General features: G+C 49.2%; 4 protein-coding genes across 4 annotated transcripts; 3 read left to right on the top strand and 1 right to left on the bottom strand.

The window, feature by feature from the left end:
* Positions 1–375: 375 nt before the first annotated feature.
* On the bottom strand, positions 376–4,363 carry BDV27DRAFT_11032 (putative kinesin family protein (BimC)). The gene is made up of 2 exons (XM_032064508.1): positions 3,205–4,363; positions 376–3,157 (listed from the first exon to the last, which is right to left on the bottom strand). Exons 1-2 carry the CDS (start codon positions 4,299–4,301, stop codon positions 721–723), a joined length of 3,534 nt encoding a protein of 1,177 aa, XP_031926202.1. The 5' UTR covers positions 4,302–4,363; the 3' UTR covers positions 376–720.
* Positions 4,364–4,727: 364 nt separating this feature from the next.
* On the top strand, positions 4,728–9,662 carry BDV27DRAFT_146364 (tRNA synthetases class I-domain-containing protein; the record flags this gene model as incomplete). Its single annotated transcript, XM_032070571.1, has 3 exons — positions 4,728–4,794; positions 4,850–6,309; positions 6,618–9,662. 3 exons carry the CDS (start codon positions 4,728–4,730, stop codon positions 9,660–9,662), a joined length of 4,572 nt encoding a protein of 1,523 aa, XP_031926201.1.
* A 1,846-nt stretch (positions 9,663–11,508) lies between these two features.
* On the top strand, positions 11,509–16,234 carry BDV27DRAFT_159092 (ABC-2 type transporter-domain-containing protein; the record flags this gene model as incomplete). Its single annotated transcript, XM_032072826.1, has 6 exons — positions 11,509–12,145; positions 12,204–12,262; positions 12,322–13,687; positions 13,740–14,706; positions 14,759–15,410; positions 15,467–16,234. The coding sequence occupies 6 exons, from the start codon at positions 11,509–11,511 to the stop codon at positions 16,232–16,234; spliced, it is 4,449 nt and encodes a 1,482-aa protein (XP_031926200.1).
* A 1,324-nt stretch (positions 16,235–17,558) lies between these two features.
* Positions 17,559–18,353, top strand: BDV27DRAFT_165675 (uncharacterized protein; the record flags this gene model as incomplete). Its single annotated transcript, XM_032073992.1, has 1 exon — positions 17,559–18,353. One exon carries the CDS (start codon positions 17,562–17,564, stop codon positions 18,351–18,353), a length of 792 nt encoding a protein of 263 aa, XP_031926199.1.
* Positions 18,354–18,545: the final 192 nt, after the last annotated feature.

Genomic DNA, 18,545 nt, shown 5'->3' with positions numbered 1-18,545 from the left:
GCTAGAATCAGCGGTATATCTACGGACTTGTTGTTTCCGTATGGGTTGCAAGTAACTTTGTGCAGAAGGTAAACCTCTGCATTAGCGTGGTGCGAAGGGGGTGCAGGGCCCGCAGTTAGGCCCACAGGGTTGGCTGCTGAGTAAGAATGTTTCATCAAAGAGTTTACGCTTGACGAGTGTATCTGAGTTTCGTCGATAAGTTTGCTATCGGGATCGTGTGGGTGACGCTGATATGAGGGAAACGGCTCAGCAGCCTCGACTTTAGGTGGGCGTGATTCTGATTCTGAATTTCACAAAGGTCTCGGATTAGTGATGCAGACGGTACTACGTGCAACAAAGCTGTACGATAGGTTATTCTTACGAACTGGTACAGGCTCCATCAAGAGCATTGAAGTCTTGATTAACATGAATATCAAAAACTGTCTTTCCGATATTAACCCAAAACAAGCCAGATAGGTATCATACTAGTCCCACCTAGAAAACGCCAAAATTTCCAAAGGAAGAGTGAGCAACCTGAAACCAGTGTGCAAATAAAGGCGATGGTCAATGAAAACAAAATATCCCCCTGCGCCAAGCAAGCCAGCAAGATGGTGCGGAGCACCCTTTCCTGCACACCAAGTTACCAAGTTCCTTCACCATAACGCCCGTGTATCCCAAAATGACGAAAGGGTATAAAAGTTGAGAATAGCAAGTATAGGATAAATCGTTTGATGTAATATCTCAAGGAGCAGGCCGAGTTCTAGTTCGTCGAGCGCTCGAAAGCCCGGGTGGAGGGACGTTCTCCCGGCCTTCCATCATTCCAGCCATCCTCTTGGTCAACATGTTTTTCGGCAGTTTGCTGTCAGTAGTGGTCGGGTTGGAGCAGCGCCTCTTGGCTGGAGGCTCATCTGAGTCTTCGCTTTCCGGGGCAGTGTCGACTTGCAAAGATTTGCCGGCTACGGAAATATTCGATTGCCGCACCGAAGCCCTGTCGCCCGGGCTAGACGCGAGCTGTTTTGCGGCGACGTTTGCATCGACTTCCCTAAGACCTGTGTTGGAAGTGATCCTCGCTGTAGGTGTCTGATTCCCTACCTCGTCTTCGGTATCGTTGTAAACAAAGCCTTTGGTGGGAGAGGTTCCCGGAAGGAGGTCTTCGCCATTGAACGGGAGTAGCGTGAGCTCCCTTGACGTCCGAATCCCGGATATCAGAGTATCATGCGCCTCCGTCCGAGGAAGATCTGTAGGATACTCGTAATGGCGTTTCTGTGGGGTAGCGCCGGTAGCAATATACTCTTGCAGTGGACGACTATGAACAGTATTGCGCAGCTCTGTGAGAGGCTTGCGAACCTCTTCTAACAAAGGAGAGGTCGCCTCCTGCAAACTGTGCTGCTGCTGAGCGGCGTCCTCCTGCAGCTGGCCAATTCGCGTACCAACCCCTTTCAATTGTTCATGAACGAAAGAATAGGATTCACGGACGCTAGACGCCATGTTGCCCAAGCTGGAGATATGGGCATCGCGATATTGGCCATTCTGACACCGTGCTTTAGCCACGAAATCGTCTAAAGCTTCCATCTGTTTGTCCATATTGCTCATCTGGGCATCGACAATTCGTACTGTTTCCTCATGCACGGATTCGGTCGTCTTTTGAATAGAGGCGTTGCGTTGGTCAAATAACTCCCAATCGTTCTGCATCTTAGCCCGAAGCTCATCTCTAGAAGCGGCAACGTCCTTGGCAAATTGCTCGGACTTGAAAACCCATTCATCTGTCTGGCGATCATGTTGGGTCGTTGCTTGCTCCAGTGAATCGCCCGAAGACGAAATATCTGCTCGTACATTGTCCAATCTCCCCTTTAAGCGACTAACTTGTCTCTGGCGGGATTCCTCCATCAAAGTCTTGAGCTGCGAAAGTAAAAGATCTCGCTCCGATTCAGCGGTGGCGTGCTCTTCTTCAAGGGCATGCGCCAGATTAGAAGAAGCTCTACGGTTCGCTTCGACGGTCTGGAGGTTAGCTTCTTGGACTTGCAGTCGCAACCTATTAATTTCCATCTTCTGCTCATTGAGATGCCGCACCATCTCCTCGAACAAGGACTTAAAGTCCTTACCAAGAGTGCTGTAGGACGAATGAAGCTGCTCATGAAACTCTGTGAATTCGCCAATAACTTCCTTGGATATCCGAGCGGCGGCAGCGGAAAGACCATTCAATCCCTCTCCAACTTTGCACTTAACCTCTTCACGCAAGTCTTTGATCTCCTCAAGCACATCATTCATCTGATCGTGGGCGCCGCACGTTTGAGTCTTCGCGTCATGCTCAGCCCTATCAAAAATAGCACCAAAGCTCGACAACGCTGACTGATTTGATTGGACGTGACTCAATTCGCTAGAGATGTAATCGTTGATCTTTGAAGCCATAGATTCCAGGAGCTGTGAATGTTGTAATTGGAAAGCCTCCACTTTTCTGTCGACTTCCTCGGTCACAGAGGACACTTCTTTGGCTGACGTTTGCCATGTTTTTATGTTAGATGAGTCTAGATCTGCCTTTCGGTCGAGTTTTGCGTGCAAACCATCCACATCTCCAACAGTTTTATCCAATGTCGACAAAAGCCCCGTACCAATGTCGTAAAGCTGGCTTTCGGTATCTTGATGTGCTTTCCTCAACATTTCCTCTTCTTCTAGAAGTGACCTGGTATTCTTGAGAACAATCTCAGTCTTTTCAAGGACATCATTTGTATCGTTTAGAGCTGCCCGTGTATCCTCGTTGTCCTTCTTCAGGTTATTGAAATTACTCGTAAGCGTAAACAGCTCCTGAACCTTGTTTCGCAGGTTGGATTCCATTGATTCGATCTTGGCTCGTTGTTCTTCATTAACGATTCTCCGCGATTCATTCTCCATGGTCATTTGCTCGTACGCGTCGACAGTCATATATACACCGTTTCGGTGTCTTGTGGCAATGAGTTCTCCTTTGAGCTTCTCGATCTCAAAAGCGAACTCTTGAAGAAGTTTATGTTTCGATGTGAAGTTAATCTGCGGCTTGTTGCGAATGTTCTTGGCTCTAAAGGCATAATCTAGCGTTGAAATTGTTTCTTCCATGTTGCTCCGAGACGGCGAAACCGTCGCGATAATACATGTTTTCGTGCGCCCACCAAGAGAGTCTTGCAAAAGACGTGTAAGTTTCGATTCTCTGGAGGAAGTTAGTAAATATCGAATTGTTGTACTTTATATTCTTACCTATATGGGATATGAGGACTCTTATCGACCAAAGCGTTGATTACTCGACCCAAAGTCAGGAGACTTTTATTGATCAGACCGGCTTCTGTGGCACGCTTGTTCTCGGCTCCACTGCGCTGGATGTTTTCGCTACCGGCCAAGTCAACCAAATTCAGCTTCCCAGAGCTGACATACTCTTCGCCTGCATCCGTTGTGCGCTTCGTATGTACTGTAATAGTGAAGATTGTGTGACTGCGAGAACTCAGGTCATTGCACTTGGTCGCAGCAACTTGCCGCTTATGGCTACCATGTTGAAGTAGCTTGATGCCGGAAGAGGCGGAGTCAATATACGTTTCTTCAATACCTTGGACAAGGGTGCTCTGTCCTTTCTTCGACTCGTTCTCGAAAATCTTCAGCTTCTGGGTTTCTTCTGCTGACAGCAGATCGCGAAGTTCTTCATTGTATAGCTCAATGAAGGAGCATTTGACGGTGCTTTCCGTCTCTTCGAGTTTGTGGAACAGCGAATACAGAACACGTGGGATAATGCCGGCATTGTCGGAAAGGATGCCCAGAGTATCGGTCATATCGCCTGACATTGTGTATGTTTTCCCGGTCCCCGTTTGTCCGTAGGCAAAGATAGTACAGTTGTATCCAGCTAACATCTCATTGACAATCGGCAGGACAACATCCTCGTACACTGCGAGCTGGTCGGCGGCGGCAGAAAAGACCTTGTCGAAAGTATATGTCTTGTTTGAAACGGCATTTGGCCCCATGGATAGTTCCACAGTATTCCCCTTAACACCTTCGGTCTTCACGACGACACCACTGTTCTCTTTGATTTCCCGATCATTGCGCCCACGGCAGCGCACCACAACGTGAATGCTGGTGTCTTCATTTATTCCACGTTCAAGATCTCGTTCCTTCCTTTTGGCTGTTACGCTAGCCGGTTCAGCCGGTGATTTCATTGCGCGCGATCCACCAGAGGCAGGGATTTTGGAGGAAACTGCTGGAGAGCCGGCCCTCTCGGTTGCTGAAGATCCTAATCGCCTGGTTGGTTGGCGTGTGGTTGTTGTCCTCCTCGTAGGGAGGCCAGAGGCAAGCCTTTGGGGGCCAGCCATTGTGAACAAGTCTCACTGACAAACTCACTACCACAATAACTTAAAGGGGATGTATATGTAGTTTCAATGTGTGCGACTAAGTGTGATGTCGCGCCACTTTGATATGTCCAGGAGAAGCCGGGAAGGCCCAGAAAGGAAAATGTAAACAAACTAACAACATTGATGCACGTGCCCGTTAGTGGTCTGTGCTCAGGAGTCATGCCGGCATTTCACATGATCTATGCGTTCATCGTCATCCTTCGGATTGATATCTATTCTCTATCTCTTCCTAAGCATTTGTTAATTCATACTTATTTCATACTCACTGCTAGTGTTATTGTACTTGTTTGATTCCAGACTCTCATACCCAAGGATATCTACAATCAGCGGCGTTCAGCCAGTAGTCTACATCCGCCACCTCATAATGAGAACGGATTGCAAATCACTATGAGTTCCTCAGCCAAATCGTCGACGCAAGCCCAGATCCTTCCAGGAAAGGGGTTGGGATCTATAAGCATGTGGTCATACTCTTTTCCAACTCTTGAATGTGACTAACCTTTGTCTATCAGCACTTGGCGCTTCGCTTCATAATGTACTCAGTCGTGTCAAGGCTCATCCCCAGACCTACCCCGCAATAGACATCGCCTACTCCTCTACAGACCCGATTCGAGAGCCAGTGACCCTACAACTATCCTCAAATGGTCTCCGACTGCGTTTCGACGGTCCCGACCAAAGATTACGTCTCATCGAAGTACTCGACTTCACCAAGATCCCCCTAGTGTATAAAAACCAGGAAGTTTTAAAGGGAGGCAAACCGCAGGAACGGGCTGTCTCGCACCAGGGCCCCAGTTTTGGACATATCTACCACCGCCTATTTGGTCTTTCCTATCCCGGCGAATACAGACCTCCGACCAATCAGTCACCATATGGCACATATGTATTGTCATACCCCGGGGTTGCCTTTTCATTTCCCCTCCAACACTCGGCTTGGTCAGACCAGTGTGATTTCGTAGCGTTACTTTCTTCCTCAGCAGCCTTGCCGGCCACTTCTATGGCTATATTTCAGGGCGACTCTTGGCCCGAAGCTCAGGGGAGATTGTTCACTCAAGAGCAAAAGTATCCGCGAAATCCGGCCGTGGCGGGCAAGAACAGAGAATCCGTCTCGGATGAAATTGAAGAGTTCAATATCCTAGGTGCAGGTAAACTTGAGGTCATTCGGAGATCGTCTCCTACCAGCTACATCACGCTGTCGGAAACCACTCCGCAAGATCTTGTGGCAGAGTTCGGGCCGCCCGACGCCATTTATCGTAAACATGATAGGAGGATAACGATCCACCGCGCTGCTGGCGGGGGTGGTGAAGACCATATTCACATGAGCCCACCTCCTGGTAGAGGAATTGACGTGACTGATACCGACCAGTCGTCGAATAACAGTGGCACCGAAGATTCAGACGAAGAACTTTACCAACCCCATAACTTGGACCCGTCATCGCTACCCACAGAATGTTTCCTTAATTATTTCCATCATGGGTTCGATGCGTTCGTATCGTATCCCACCACCCCGGGTCCTGCGTTTCCAGGATCCGACCTTCAGGACCCATCCCCTCCGTCTCCTTCCACTAAGTTGGTAGTCACGAAGATTATTCTGCATGGAAACGTGCCAGGATCATATCCGTTCAATCGCCATCGGCGCAGTCGTTGGAAGATAAAGCTGGACTCGTCGGGGGATGCAGTCTCTTCGGAAACCCGCTACGACGAGATCTCTGAGCGGCTCAGGGAGGTCTGGAGGGGTTCTTATGCGAACCCTGCCGAAGAGCGAGCCTTACAGAGGCCCATGGTACTAAATCGAGGATGGGGCGATAGTCCTGAGAGTAGCGTGGAATTCCTTGGTGGATGGGAAGAGAGTACAGGTAAAGGCCAGAGGCCTGGACAGGATAGCCACGATGGAGGTTTAGGGAACACGGAGCTTTTTGGCTTTCCTGGTCTGCTGTTTGAGGTCATGAAGAATAGTGCAGTTAGCTGTTTGACAGTATATTAATTGTTACATAGGTCAGCACACGGAGTTTGGGAAACTGTATCGATAATAGTTAGTTCGGGTATACTGAGTTAATACTTTTTAGAATGGTCAAAAGATCTAGATGCATTCATGAGAAAGATTTCTCCGATTCACTGTCTTTGTTTATTACAGATCTGTCCGGTATTACTGCAATACTCGGGGTATTATTGGATAACGTGCGTAAAGTTAGTAACGTAAATTACATACTTTTCCCCGGGCCGCAGTGAGTTCCGCTCTCAATCTCCAACATTTCCTCTCTCTCACATAACTGACCAGCTCAGAGGCTGACATGCTTCAGCGGTAGTATGCCGGAATTGTCGCGGTCGCTTACTCGGTCCTGGTCGTCGACGCTCAAACTCCCTAAGTCGACGTTCCCTGCACGCGTGACCCCGGCAGATCAAACAAAATACCTGCGACGATGCACTGACGAGCTTTACGCCTGGCAACGCCGTGAAAGACCGGCCGATAAGCCCTTTGTCTTACACGATGGCCCACCGTATGCTAACGGCGAGCTTCATGTCGGGCATGCTCTGAACAAAATTCTAAAGGATCTCATATGTCGAGTACAGTTGGGGCTGGGAAAACGAGTGCGATATGTCCCAGGGTGGGATTGCCATGGATTACCGATTGAGCTGAAGGCACTTGAGGCCCAGAAAGGGCTGAAAGATGCGGGAGGGTCTGTCAGCGCGGCGGTCATACGGAAGGAAGCACGGGCACTGGCAAGACGGACAGTCAAGGAACAAATGAAGGGATTTCGCAGCTTCGCGGTCATGGGCGATTGGGAAAATCATTGGAAGACTATGGATAAGGAATTTGAGAAGAGACAGCTAGGGGTATTTCGCGAAATGGTCGATAAGGGCTTGATCTACCGAAGGTTTAAGCCCGTCTACTGGTCACCCTCCACCGGCACAGCACTCGCAGAAGCGGAATTGGAATACAAAGACGATCATGTTTCTACTGCTGCTTTGGTCAAGTTTCCCTTGCTTTCGATTCCCTCGCACTTGGCGCAGAACCCGTTGCTACAGGTGAAAGATCTTACTGCTGTTATTTGGACTACCACTCCCTGGACGCTCCCCGCCAACGCCGCAATTGCTGTTCATCCAGATCTGGAGTACACGATTGTTCAGTCAGACACCCATGGACATCTTCTCGTCGCGCAATCCCGGTTACAATATCTTGAAAGCATCCTCAAGGAAGACCTATCTGTGATCATTCCGTCGGTCCTTGGCTCAGAGCTGGCAGATCGGACCACGTATCGGCCTCTGTTCAAGGGGGCCGATGCAGAGCCTCAGCCCATAATTGCCGCTGACTTCGTCACCGCCGACTCTGGATCAGGTCTTGTTCATTGTGCCCCAGGCCACGGTATGGAAGACTACGAAGCTTGCCTCTCCCGCGGAATTACTGCATTCGCCCCAGTAGATGATCATGGCCGATTCACCGACAAGGCTATGCCCAGTGACCCTGCGATATTGAGTGGTAAGAGCGTCTTGGATGAAGGTAATGCGGCTGTTATCGAGTACATCGAATCGCAAGGCCACCTTCTTTCGAAGCATCGGTATGAACATAAATATCCCTATGATTGGCGGTCCAAGCGCCCCATCATTATCAGGGCTACTGAACAGTGGTTCGCCGATGTGGCCGACATTCGTGGGAGTGCAGTCAAGGCTTTGGAGGATATCCGTTTTGTTCCAGCTTCCGGAAGACAACGACTAGAGAACTTTGTGAAAAATCGAAGCGAATGGTGCATCTCACGTCAGCGTGCTTGGGGCGTGCCTATCCCTGCTCTCTATCATCGGGTCACGGGTGAAGCTTTGCTTACGAAGGATTCTGTTTCGCATATTATGTCCGTTATTGACGAGCGTGGAGTTGACGCCTGGTGGACGGATGATGCAAATGATCCGGCCTGGATTCCAGCGTCCCTCCAAGAGGCGTCTGGGCCCGGATATAGACGTGGAACAGACACTATGGATGTATGGTTCGATAGCGGTACTAGCTGGGCTGAGATTGATGAACCGTATCGTGATGGCTACCCAGCTGATGTCTACTCGGAAGGCACTGACCAACATCGCGGCTGGTTTCAGTCGGGCCTCCTCACATTTACAGCGCACCAGCTCGCTGCAGGACAGACAGCTACTCGCGCACCCTTCCGAAACCTTATCACCCATGGGTTCACACTGGATGAGGAAGGGCGCAAAATGAGCAAGTCTATTGGCAATGTGTTGCTTCCTCAAACTATCATGAACGGAACTCTTCTACCTCCTCTCAAGCCAAGGAAGGGGAAGAAAAAGCAGCCGGAGAATCAGGGACCCGTCTATGATGCTCTCGGTCCTGACGCGCTTCGTATGTGGGTCGCGAGCAGTGATTACACCCGCGACGTGGTAATTGGGAAGCAGGTCCTTCAAACCGTCAATACAAGCTTGCACAAGTACAGAGTGACCTTCAAGCTTCTGCTTGGCGCTCTTTCGGATTTTCGCTTAGACAATCAGGTTCCATATACTCAATTACAACAAGCCGATCGGATAGCCCTCAAGCATTTGTCCGAAATGATCCTTTCTTGTCAGAAGGCATGCGAGAACTTTGAATTCTATAAGGCTGTGAATGCTCTGAACCGCTGGGCTAATCTCGAATTTTCTGCCTTCTACATGGAAGCCATTAAGGATCGACTGTATACTTATGGAGAGAACAGCGCCAGCAGACGCGCTGCGCAGACGACCCTGTTCCATATTTACCGCCATCTTCAGGAAGCATTGGCTCCCATTACTCCTATGCTCGTGGAAGAGACCTGGGAGCACACCCATGAAGCCATCAAGTCGCAGTGCGAGCATCCTCTGAAGCGTGTTGTTTCTGTTCCTGACTCGGAATGGCAAGACAACTCCCTTGAGACAGACTACCAGGATCTCGTAGCTGTCCACTCGGTCATTAAGAACGCTCAGGAAACGGCCCGGAGCAAGAAGGAAATGGGCTCATCTCTTCAGTCCTTTGTCCACATTGTTCTTCCTCAGGGTGCCAGCAACTCCGTGTTCCAGCGATCTTTGACTGAGCTTCCCGATATCTTTGTTGTCTCGTCCGTCACACTTGGAACCCCCGGTGAGCCAATTCCGGCCACCACTGCAGAAGCAGAATGGCAATACAGCGAGGACTATGAGCTTCCCAGTGGACAAAAGGGAACCGTATATGTTTATACCCCACAGGCTGATAAATGCCCGCGGTGCTGGCGCTATGTTGTCCCAGAATCACAGGCTGAAGAGTCTGTTTGTGATCGCTGTGAGGACGTTGTCAGTGAGCTTGATGCGTCTGCTGCGGCTAAGGCGGCCGAGTCGTCGTAGACCTGAGCGCCCAGGTCATGTTTCTAATTTTGTATATTAACAATGTAGTATATCCCAGAAGGAGATAATATCATCTAGATCATAATCCCAGAGGTAGTTTGGTGTCGCGTCTTTGTGTAAATTGAATCGCGATGATATATATTTATCGTGGCACCAGCGAAACACCGGCAGCGAGGCATATGATCGACATCATAGCTGTCACTTTCCCTAGTTTACATGCAACAAATAAGCTCCAAATCCGCATTTGACATCTCCGTGGGGTTGTCTCAGGGGATAAAGCCTCGCCAGCTTGCAATGATAAGCGAGACTATGTCTTCTTTGACTCTCTGACGTACAGATTTTAGTACGCTCTTACCCCGTTACCACGAGGCAGAATTGAGTGATCGGACACGATCTTCCGCTGAGTAAGCCCCGAGATTTACTAAGCATTCAAAACAGCCAATAGATTGTTGTAGTCTAGCCGGAACTAGACCCTTCCGAAGTTCGTCGTGCGGCTACAACGGCGACCGTTAGGCTGCTGAAGGACGAACACAGCCTCAGGGTTATATATGTAGTACTTGCAGGGGTTTTACGGATGTCTACAGATGTTTCTCCGGATGGGTCTAATCAACGGCCAGGAGGTTCCAGATCACCACTGAAAAATTGGTGTCCACGCCAAGTCAGCCTTACGGTCTGAAACAACCGAGGCTTTGCCAGACAAGTGTTCCTCCCCAAGTTTGACAGTCGCTCAGGATACCGTTGTAAAAAGTAAAACAAAAATAACATAAAATAAAATAAATAAAAAAATAAAAGAAAAGAAAATGCACGAGGAGTATCAATGATGCAATTGAAGTTTAGATAAAAAGGCTCATTGATCGGCAAACCAGATCCCCCCCGTGGCGGCGTCTGTTGTAAATGGCCGTTTATCGCGTTCATAGTCTCCTACGTGGATGGCGCTAGTGATTCATTATTTATACCAATTGCGTCGATTTTGATAGGAGCACGTCACGATTCAGAAAGGGAAAAGGCTAAGAAGAAGGAAAAGGGGGATATGAAAAGTGCTGACGCAACCTAATCTACACAGTAGAAGCCGTTACGGAGCATACGGAGGTTCCGATGGATCCCCTTCGTTTTTGAACGTGGTCGTGAACTCTCGGGACTGCCAGTGCAACGGAGGTGCACAGTAGCCGCTCTCCGAGTGGGCCCCCCGAGAAGATCCACGGTCATGATTCATTGATTTCATCGGCCAAGCCACATCAACAAGATTTCTTTCAGCCCGGGTGCTCGGGATCTGCCACTTCCGAGTCCAATGAATGTGGTCGATCGAACTAGTGAACCCGGAGCCCTCGACTACCGCATACTTTTGCATAGTTGAGTCCCTAATGCTAATCTTGGTTCAATTTTAATACTTATCCCCGCTGACTAACAGATTTCCGATAAGACTATTGGCGAGGATCATTATAGCGCCTTTGGTCGAGCCGGATCGGGAGGGTATTGATGGAGCTCCAGTGCCACAGGGGAAAAAGAGCCACGTTAGGCACCGAACTTTCGGATCTAGATCTCCCTCCTTCTCTTGACTTCCTACTCGGGTATGGAGGTTTTTGTTCCCGAGTACTACCCTTTTGTGGGGAGCCTTAAAAAACTATGAAACCGTAAATATGAATATAAAGAGTAGAGCATCGTCGTTGCCACTTTAGGGTCTGTGTGTCTTCATCCTTCGACAGTGCAGAATTACTTTTATCAACGTCGATATTAAAACTAATAAGAATAATAGCGACTCAGTGCAACTGAAGAGCGCGTACAACATCTCAAGGTATACCTCGAGGCCTTCAAAGTCTTCTGCGTGCCCGGCAAGGATTCCTACGCCATGGCTTCGCACAAGAAGAGCGAGGACCCCTTGTTCGACAAGGACCGACAGGACCAGGAATGTGACAGCAGTGATTCGACAATAGCATCAGATCATGCCTCGGAATCTCGGTCCCCCATGGGGTTAATCGACGAGGAGGGAATCGAAACCCTCAATCGCATCGCCTCCCAAAGCTCACGTCGTCGGTCCAGTGTCTATCCCCCCAATGTCCCCACGAGAACATCTACTTTGGCTACAATTTCCGAAAATGATCCAGCCGTTGATCCTCAAGGGCCTTCGTTCGATCTAAACAAATGGCTGAAAATGATTCTTCGCGAGTCCGAAAGACAAGGCAGGGAAGGCCACCGGACAGGTATCGTCTTCAAGAATTTCACGGTATCTGGAACCGGAGCAGCGCTGCAGCTCCAGGACACAGTATCATCCATGTTATCCGCACCTTTTCGCATCGGCGAGATGATGAAGAATCGGCGATCGCCTCCGAAGCGAATTCTGAATGAATTTAATGGCTTGCTGAAGAGCGGCGAAATGCTTCTCGTCTTAGGTCGTCCAGGATCCGGATGTAGTACTTTCCTCAAGTCTCTATGTGGAGAGCTCCACGGTCTGTCAATGAGCAAAGAGAGCGTTATCCATTATGATGGTACAGTTTTTCCTATGCTTGCGGATCTTAGCAAATGTCGCTGACCAATATGTGACAGGCATTCCTCAGCAACGAATGATCAAGGAGTTCAAGGGCGAAGTGGTATACAACCAAGAGGTAAGAGTGTTTTGTGCATTGTATGTTTAAACAAAGGCTAACTCGAATGAACACTGCAGGTGGACAAACACTTTCCTCATTTGACCGTCGGCCAGACCCTCGAATTTGCGGCACTGGCGAGAACCCCAGCTCAACGAATCCGTGACATGTCCCGCGAAGAGTTCGCTAAGCATATCACCCAGGTAGTCATGGCTGTTTTTGGTCTGAGCCACACCTACAATACCAAGGTCGGAAATGACTTCGTCCGCGGAGTATCGGGTGGTGAACGGAAACGTGTCAGTATCGCGGAGATGGCTTTGGCCCACTCCCCCTTAGCTGCATGGGATAACTCCACCCGAGGCTTGGATTCCGCAACGGCGTTGAAGTTTGTGGAGGCACTACGGCTATTTGCCGACCTCACCGGATCTGCACACGCAGTAGCGATCTACCAGGCTAGTCAGAGCATCTACGACATTTTCGACAAAGTGGTTGTCCTTTATGAAGGACGTCAGATTTACTATGGCCCTGGGAAGGCTGCCAAGTCTTACTTCGAACGACAAGGATGGGAATGCCCTCAGCGACAGACCACGGGTGACTTCTTAACTTCAGTGACCAATCCCAGTGAACGTAAAGCACGTCCGGGCATGGAGAACCAGGTTCCACGAACTGCTGAAGACTTTGAAGCATATTGGCGCAAATCCCCAGAATACCAGAAGCTCATGGCCGAGATTTCCCAGTACGAGCAGCAACACCCACTGGAAGAAGATGGTACCGCTATCGCAACTTTTCAGCAGAAGAAGCGCGAGATTCAGGCCAAACATACCCGCCCACAGTCACCATACTTGCTTAGTGTGCCCATGCAGATCAAGCTCAATACGAAGCGAGCATATCAACGTGTGTGGAACGATATCTCTTCTACTGTGTCGACTATTATTAGTCAAATTATCATGGCTCTGATTATCGGATCTGTGTTCTATGGTACCCCGGATGCAACTGCAGGCTTCACTGCCAAAGGCGCCACCTTGTTCTTCGCGGTCTTGCTCAACGCTCTTATTGCAATGTCGGAAATCAACAGTCTTTACTCGCAACGTCCAATAGTGGAAAAACATAACTCATATGCCTTCTATCACCCAGCCACCGAAGCCATTGCTGGCGTGGTCAGTGATATACCGGTCAAGTTTGTCATAGCAGTCGTGTTCAACCTTATCCTCTACTTCATGGCGGGCCTTCGCAGAGAAGCGGGTCAATTTTTCATCTATCTGCTGGTGACATTCATCGTGATGTTCGTGATGAGTGCAGTCTTCCGTACGATGGCGGCTATTACCCAAACAGTCTCGCAAGCAATGGGGTTGGCAGGTATATTGATCTTGGCTCTGGTTGTCTACACGGGATTTGTGCTGCCTGTTCCTTCCATGCATCCTTGGTTCGAATGGATTCATTATCTCAGTAAGTGAATGGAGTCCCAAACATTCTGTGTGCCTCACTAACCTCGAATCAGACCCTATTTATTACGCATTCGAGATGCTAATTGCCAACGAATTCCACGGACGTGATTTTATATGCTCGCAATTTATCCCGGCCTACCCTAGCCTGAGTGGTAACTCGTTTGTCTGTTCGTCTCCTGGCGCCAAAGCTGGGCAGCGTGCTATCAGCGGCGATGATTATATGCAGGTGAACTACCAGTATAGCTACGGGCACGTGTGGCGCAACTTCGGCATCTTGATTGCCTTCCTTATCGGGTTCATGGTGATTTACTTTATTGCCACTGAGTTAAATTCGTCTACCAGCAGCACTGCCGAAGTTTTGGTCTTCCGTCGTGGACATGAGCCGGCATATTTGCGCACCGACTCAAAGAAACCTGACGCTGAGAGTGCAGTGGAGCTCAGTGCAATGAAGCCAACCACGGAGTCAGGTGAAGGGGATCTGTCTATCATACCGCCACAGAAGGATATTTTTACTTGGAGAGACGTTTGTTACGATATCGAGATCAAAGGTGAACCCCGACGGCTATTGGATCATGTTTCTGGATGGGTCAAACCAGGCACGCTTACTGCTCTTATGGGTGTCAGTGGTGCAGGTAAAACCACTTTGCTGGATGTATTGGCACATCGAACTTCTATGGGTGTTATTACAGGTGACATGTTTGTGAATGGCCGAGGCCTCGACCAAAGCTTCCAGCGAAGCACCGGCTATGTTCAGCAGCAGGATCTACATCTTGAAACTGCTACGGTCCGCGAGTCGCTCCGATTTAGCGCACTCCTTCGTCAACCCCCTAATGTCTCTATTCAAGAAAAGTATGACTATGTGGAGGACGTGATCCGCATGTTGAAGATGGAAGATTTCGCCGAAGCAGTTGTCGGTGTACCCGGCCAAGGTTTGAACGTTGAGCAACGCAAATTGTTGACCATCGGTGTGGAACTGGCTGCAAAGCCTAAGCTATTGCTCTTCTTGGACGAACCCACTAGGTAAATACTCCTTCACCTGCAAACATTAGCGATTTTACTGACCTGGTTATAGCGGTCTTGATTCTCAGAGTTCCTGGGCTATTTGCGCGTTTCTCCGGAGGCTTGCCGACAGCGGACAAGCGGTTCTCTGTACCATTCATCAGCCTAGTGCAATTCTCTTCCAGCAGTTCGATCAGCTCCTATTCCTTGCACGTGGTGGAAAGACAGTCTACTTTGGTCCAATTGGACAGAACTCTAATACCCTCCTTAACTACTTCGAATCCAATGGGGCCCGCAAATGTGCTGATGACGAAAACCCGGCTGAGTGGATGCTGGAGATTGTGAACAATGGCAAGAACTCCCAGGGTGAGAACTGGTTTGACGTCTGGAAACAAAGCAGCGAGTGTCAAAACGTACAGACCGAGATCGATCGGATCCACAGAGAACAGCAATCCAAGACACAGGCCAGTGACGACAACGAAGCTTGGAGCAAGTCAGAATTCGCCATGCCATTCTGGTTCCAGTTATACCAGGTTACCTATCGTGTGTTCCAGCAGTATTGGCGTATGCCAGAATACATCGCATCGAAATGGGTGCTGGGAATCGTTTCCGGTCTCTTCATTGGTTTCTCGTTCTTCCAAGCGAAGTCTTCCCTCCAGGGAATGCAGACCATCATCTACTCGTTGTTCATGCTGTGCACCATTTTCTCTTCTCTGGTTCAACAGGTATGTCAAGTGGCAAGAGCTTCCGTGTTTGTATAAGCTGAATCTAACCCTTATAGGTCATGCCATTATTTGTGACCCAACGATCTTTGTATGAAGTCCGCGAAAGACCCAGCAAAACATACTCATGGAAAGCCTTCTTGATCGCCAACATTATCGTCGAGGTTCCGTACCAAATCATGATGGGCATCTTAACATACGCCTGTTACTATTACGCAGTGGTCGGAGTCCAGGACTCCGAAAGACAGGGCCTTGTCCTCCTGTTATGTATTCAGTTCTTCATCTATGCCAGCACTTTCGCTCACATGGCCATTGCCGCTATGCCCGACACCGAAACAGCTAGTGCTGTGGTTGTTCTCCTATTCGCCATGTCCCTCACATTCTGCGGTGTCATGCAAACCCCAACCGCGCTGCCGGGATTCTGGATCTTCATGTACCGTGTTTCCCCCTTCACCTACTGGGTCTCAGCCATGGCCTCCACCCAGCTCCACGATCGCGCAGTCAAGTGCTCTCCATCAGAGATGTCCATCTTCGATCCTCCATCTGGTCAGACCTGCAGCGAATACATGTCTTCATTCATGAGCATGGCCGGCGGACAGTTGTCGAACCCGAACGCCACTTCGGACTGCAACTACTGCTCGGTCTCCGTAGCAGACGATTTCCTTTCGAGCGTCAACATCTACTGGAGTGAGCGCTGGCGCAACTTCGGCCTCATGTGGGTGTATATCGTGTTCAATATCTTCCTGGCGACTATGCTCTACTACACGTTCCGTGTTAAGAAGTGGAACCTCAGCGGCTTGAAGGAACGATTCTCTAAGAAGAAGTGAGCTAAAACATTTTACAATATACAGCACATATTTTCTTTTTCTTTTTCAAGTACATACCTCGCAGGCTCTTGCTTTTGCCTTGCTTATTGATTCTTGGTTGATACCCTGTCTCAAGGAGGATACTCTCAACCGTACTTTGCCCTATATTTCTTATCTTCGTGTGATACACTATTATAGAATTTTGCTTGCACTGTGAGATCTATTAGATTATGTCTTTGCTGGATTGTTTCAATCCATTCCCTTCAACATTTTTTTCTATTACAACTTTAATAATATTTCGCCTTGACCCCTGGAGGAAAGCAAAAAGAAAAACGAAAAAGAAAAGGAAATCCCTCCAAGGCTATCTAGCATATCATAGAAATACAACTTCGATTCATTTATTAGTCCTTTTCTATAATGTTGAGTGTAACAAATATCCTATACTAACTATAATCATAAGACACTAAGTGAAGTATAAAACGCAGTTTCAATTACTACAGGATGGTCGCATCTATATTGAAACACAAAGGCCCTAACACCTTCTGTCCGGATCTAGGGCATTCGTCTCTTTGGACAAACGAACAATGAAGCCAGGACCTTTATCAAGGTCCTTTGTAGCGAAAGAACTCAATCGTGCAGTTATTGAGTGACTCCTGACAATGAGCATGATGCTGATCATATGTGGAGAGACACCCAACCCTACTACGTAGCCTCCGTTCTGAGAATCTAGGGAGAATATCCCGATATAGCTGCTAGATACTAATACCAGAGCATAAGTGACGAGTTTGACAAGATGTGGTTGAATCCCTGGGCAATGGGAGTCCAATTTGAAGAGGAGCAGCAACACCGAGACAGAATATCATGGCTCTCGTCTCTGTGTTTGAACTGCACAGTATGTCCCTCACTCTCTTCGATCCAAATGCCAGTCCTCCGCAGTAAGTCTTCTCCAACCTGATTCTTGCACCAACAAGATATCCTCCTCTCCCCAACACTTCCACATACAACCCTTCTCCTACCTCTTCTTCCCCAAGACAGTGGTCTCACTTTTTCCCATACTTCTACAAACAACCTAACACAAAAGAATGGACACCCACCCCTCCCACTGGCACGCAACGCTCCTAGGCTACGCCTTCTGGCGCGACGCAGAAGCCTACAACAAACCCATCCACGACTCTATTGAAGCCGGTACTCTCATGCCTTTTCTGCATCCCCAGAAAGACCGATATACTAACCTCTCTCAGAAGGAAAGAGACCTCTCCACAAACGCTTCCCCTTCACTCTCGGCCAAGAGCAACCAAACACCCAACTACAGACACAGAGACAACCACAAACAGCTCCAGACAACCCCATGCCCGACCCAAACGACGCGGAAGTGCACCACCGCCGTCGCTTCAGCATGAGCGACGCCCTCGTCCTCAACCCCTTCCACAGCATTCATCTAAGTCGACGACGCGCACGCTCAACCATCCGCTCCGACACCTCAGACCAAACCACATCGTCACAGGAACCAACCCAAGCAAGATCACGCTCGAGATCGCGGTCCCGGTCTATCCTCCATCTCCCACTAACTCTCCTCCGCGGGCTAAGCAACACCCGAAAACGACCCGACCTACTCCCAACCGACCAGGCCACACCCGCAAATCCCATCCTCGAGTTCCGTGGCGGTGACACCTGGGATCTTCTCGCGAGGGATAGGAAGAGTCTAGGACTGGACTTGTTCTGGCCCATTGATTTCTCAAACCCAGACTCTGGTCAACATCCCACAAAAGCAACCCAAATCAATACAGAACAACAACAACTCCGACTCCAACCTCAACCCCAACTCCAAGAACCGGGCCAAGTACCCAAAGAAAAAGATACCGATGATGATGAACATGAGCAAGAACGAGAAATCTTCCCTCTAACATCCCTAACCCCCATCCTGCACTTCCGCCATCTGCGCACCCTAAAATTAACCGGCATGATGACTTCCTACCAGAAATACATCTGGCAAGCAGCTTGGCTAAACCCGCACCTGGAAGAACTGGAGCTCGGCATGGCCCTCGCCCCAAGTCTACGACGGAAATATGTGAAAAAATGGCCCTGTATTTGTGGGGGATGGACACTTAGCAAGGAGAGACTGGGGGAGCCGGTTTATTAGTATGTTCTTTTGTCTCTTTATTTCCCTTTCCCCCCCCCCCCCCCCCCCCCCCTCCATTCTGCATTGCATATATCCCATATATACCCCTACCCCAAGACGACGGACATTGGAATGATCTACAAACCTACAATCCTAAGACCCAAGTCCTAACAGAAAACCCAAGTGGAACAGGAACAGGCACCCTCCACCCAA

The sequence above is a fragment of the Aspergillus caelatus genome (assembly GCF_009193585.1).
Source record: "Aspergillus caelatus strain CBS 763.97 unplaced genomic scaffold BDV27scaffold_122, whole genome shotgun sequence".
In the NCBI taxonomy this organism is placed as follows: Eukaryota; Fungi; Ascomycota; class Eurotiomycetes; order Eurotiales; family Aspergillaceae; genus Aspergillus; species Aspergillus caelatus.
The sequence above is the reverse complement of the archived record's forward strand: the minus strand, read 5'-3'. Positions and strand labels throughout refer to the sequence as shown.

Excerpts from the sequence above, each read along its gene's own strand:
- BDV27DRAFT_11032 (XM_032064508.1), bottom strand. The coding sequence starts at position 4,301 with ATGGCTGGCCCCCAAAGGCTTGCCTCTGGCCTCCCTACGAGGAGGACA. Across the intron at positions 3,158-3,204 it reads AGTCCTCATATCCCATATAG|AGAATCGAAACTTACACGTC; the intron begins GTAAGAATATAA and ends AACTTCCTCCAG.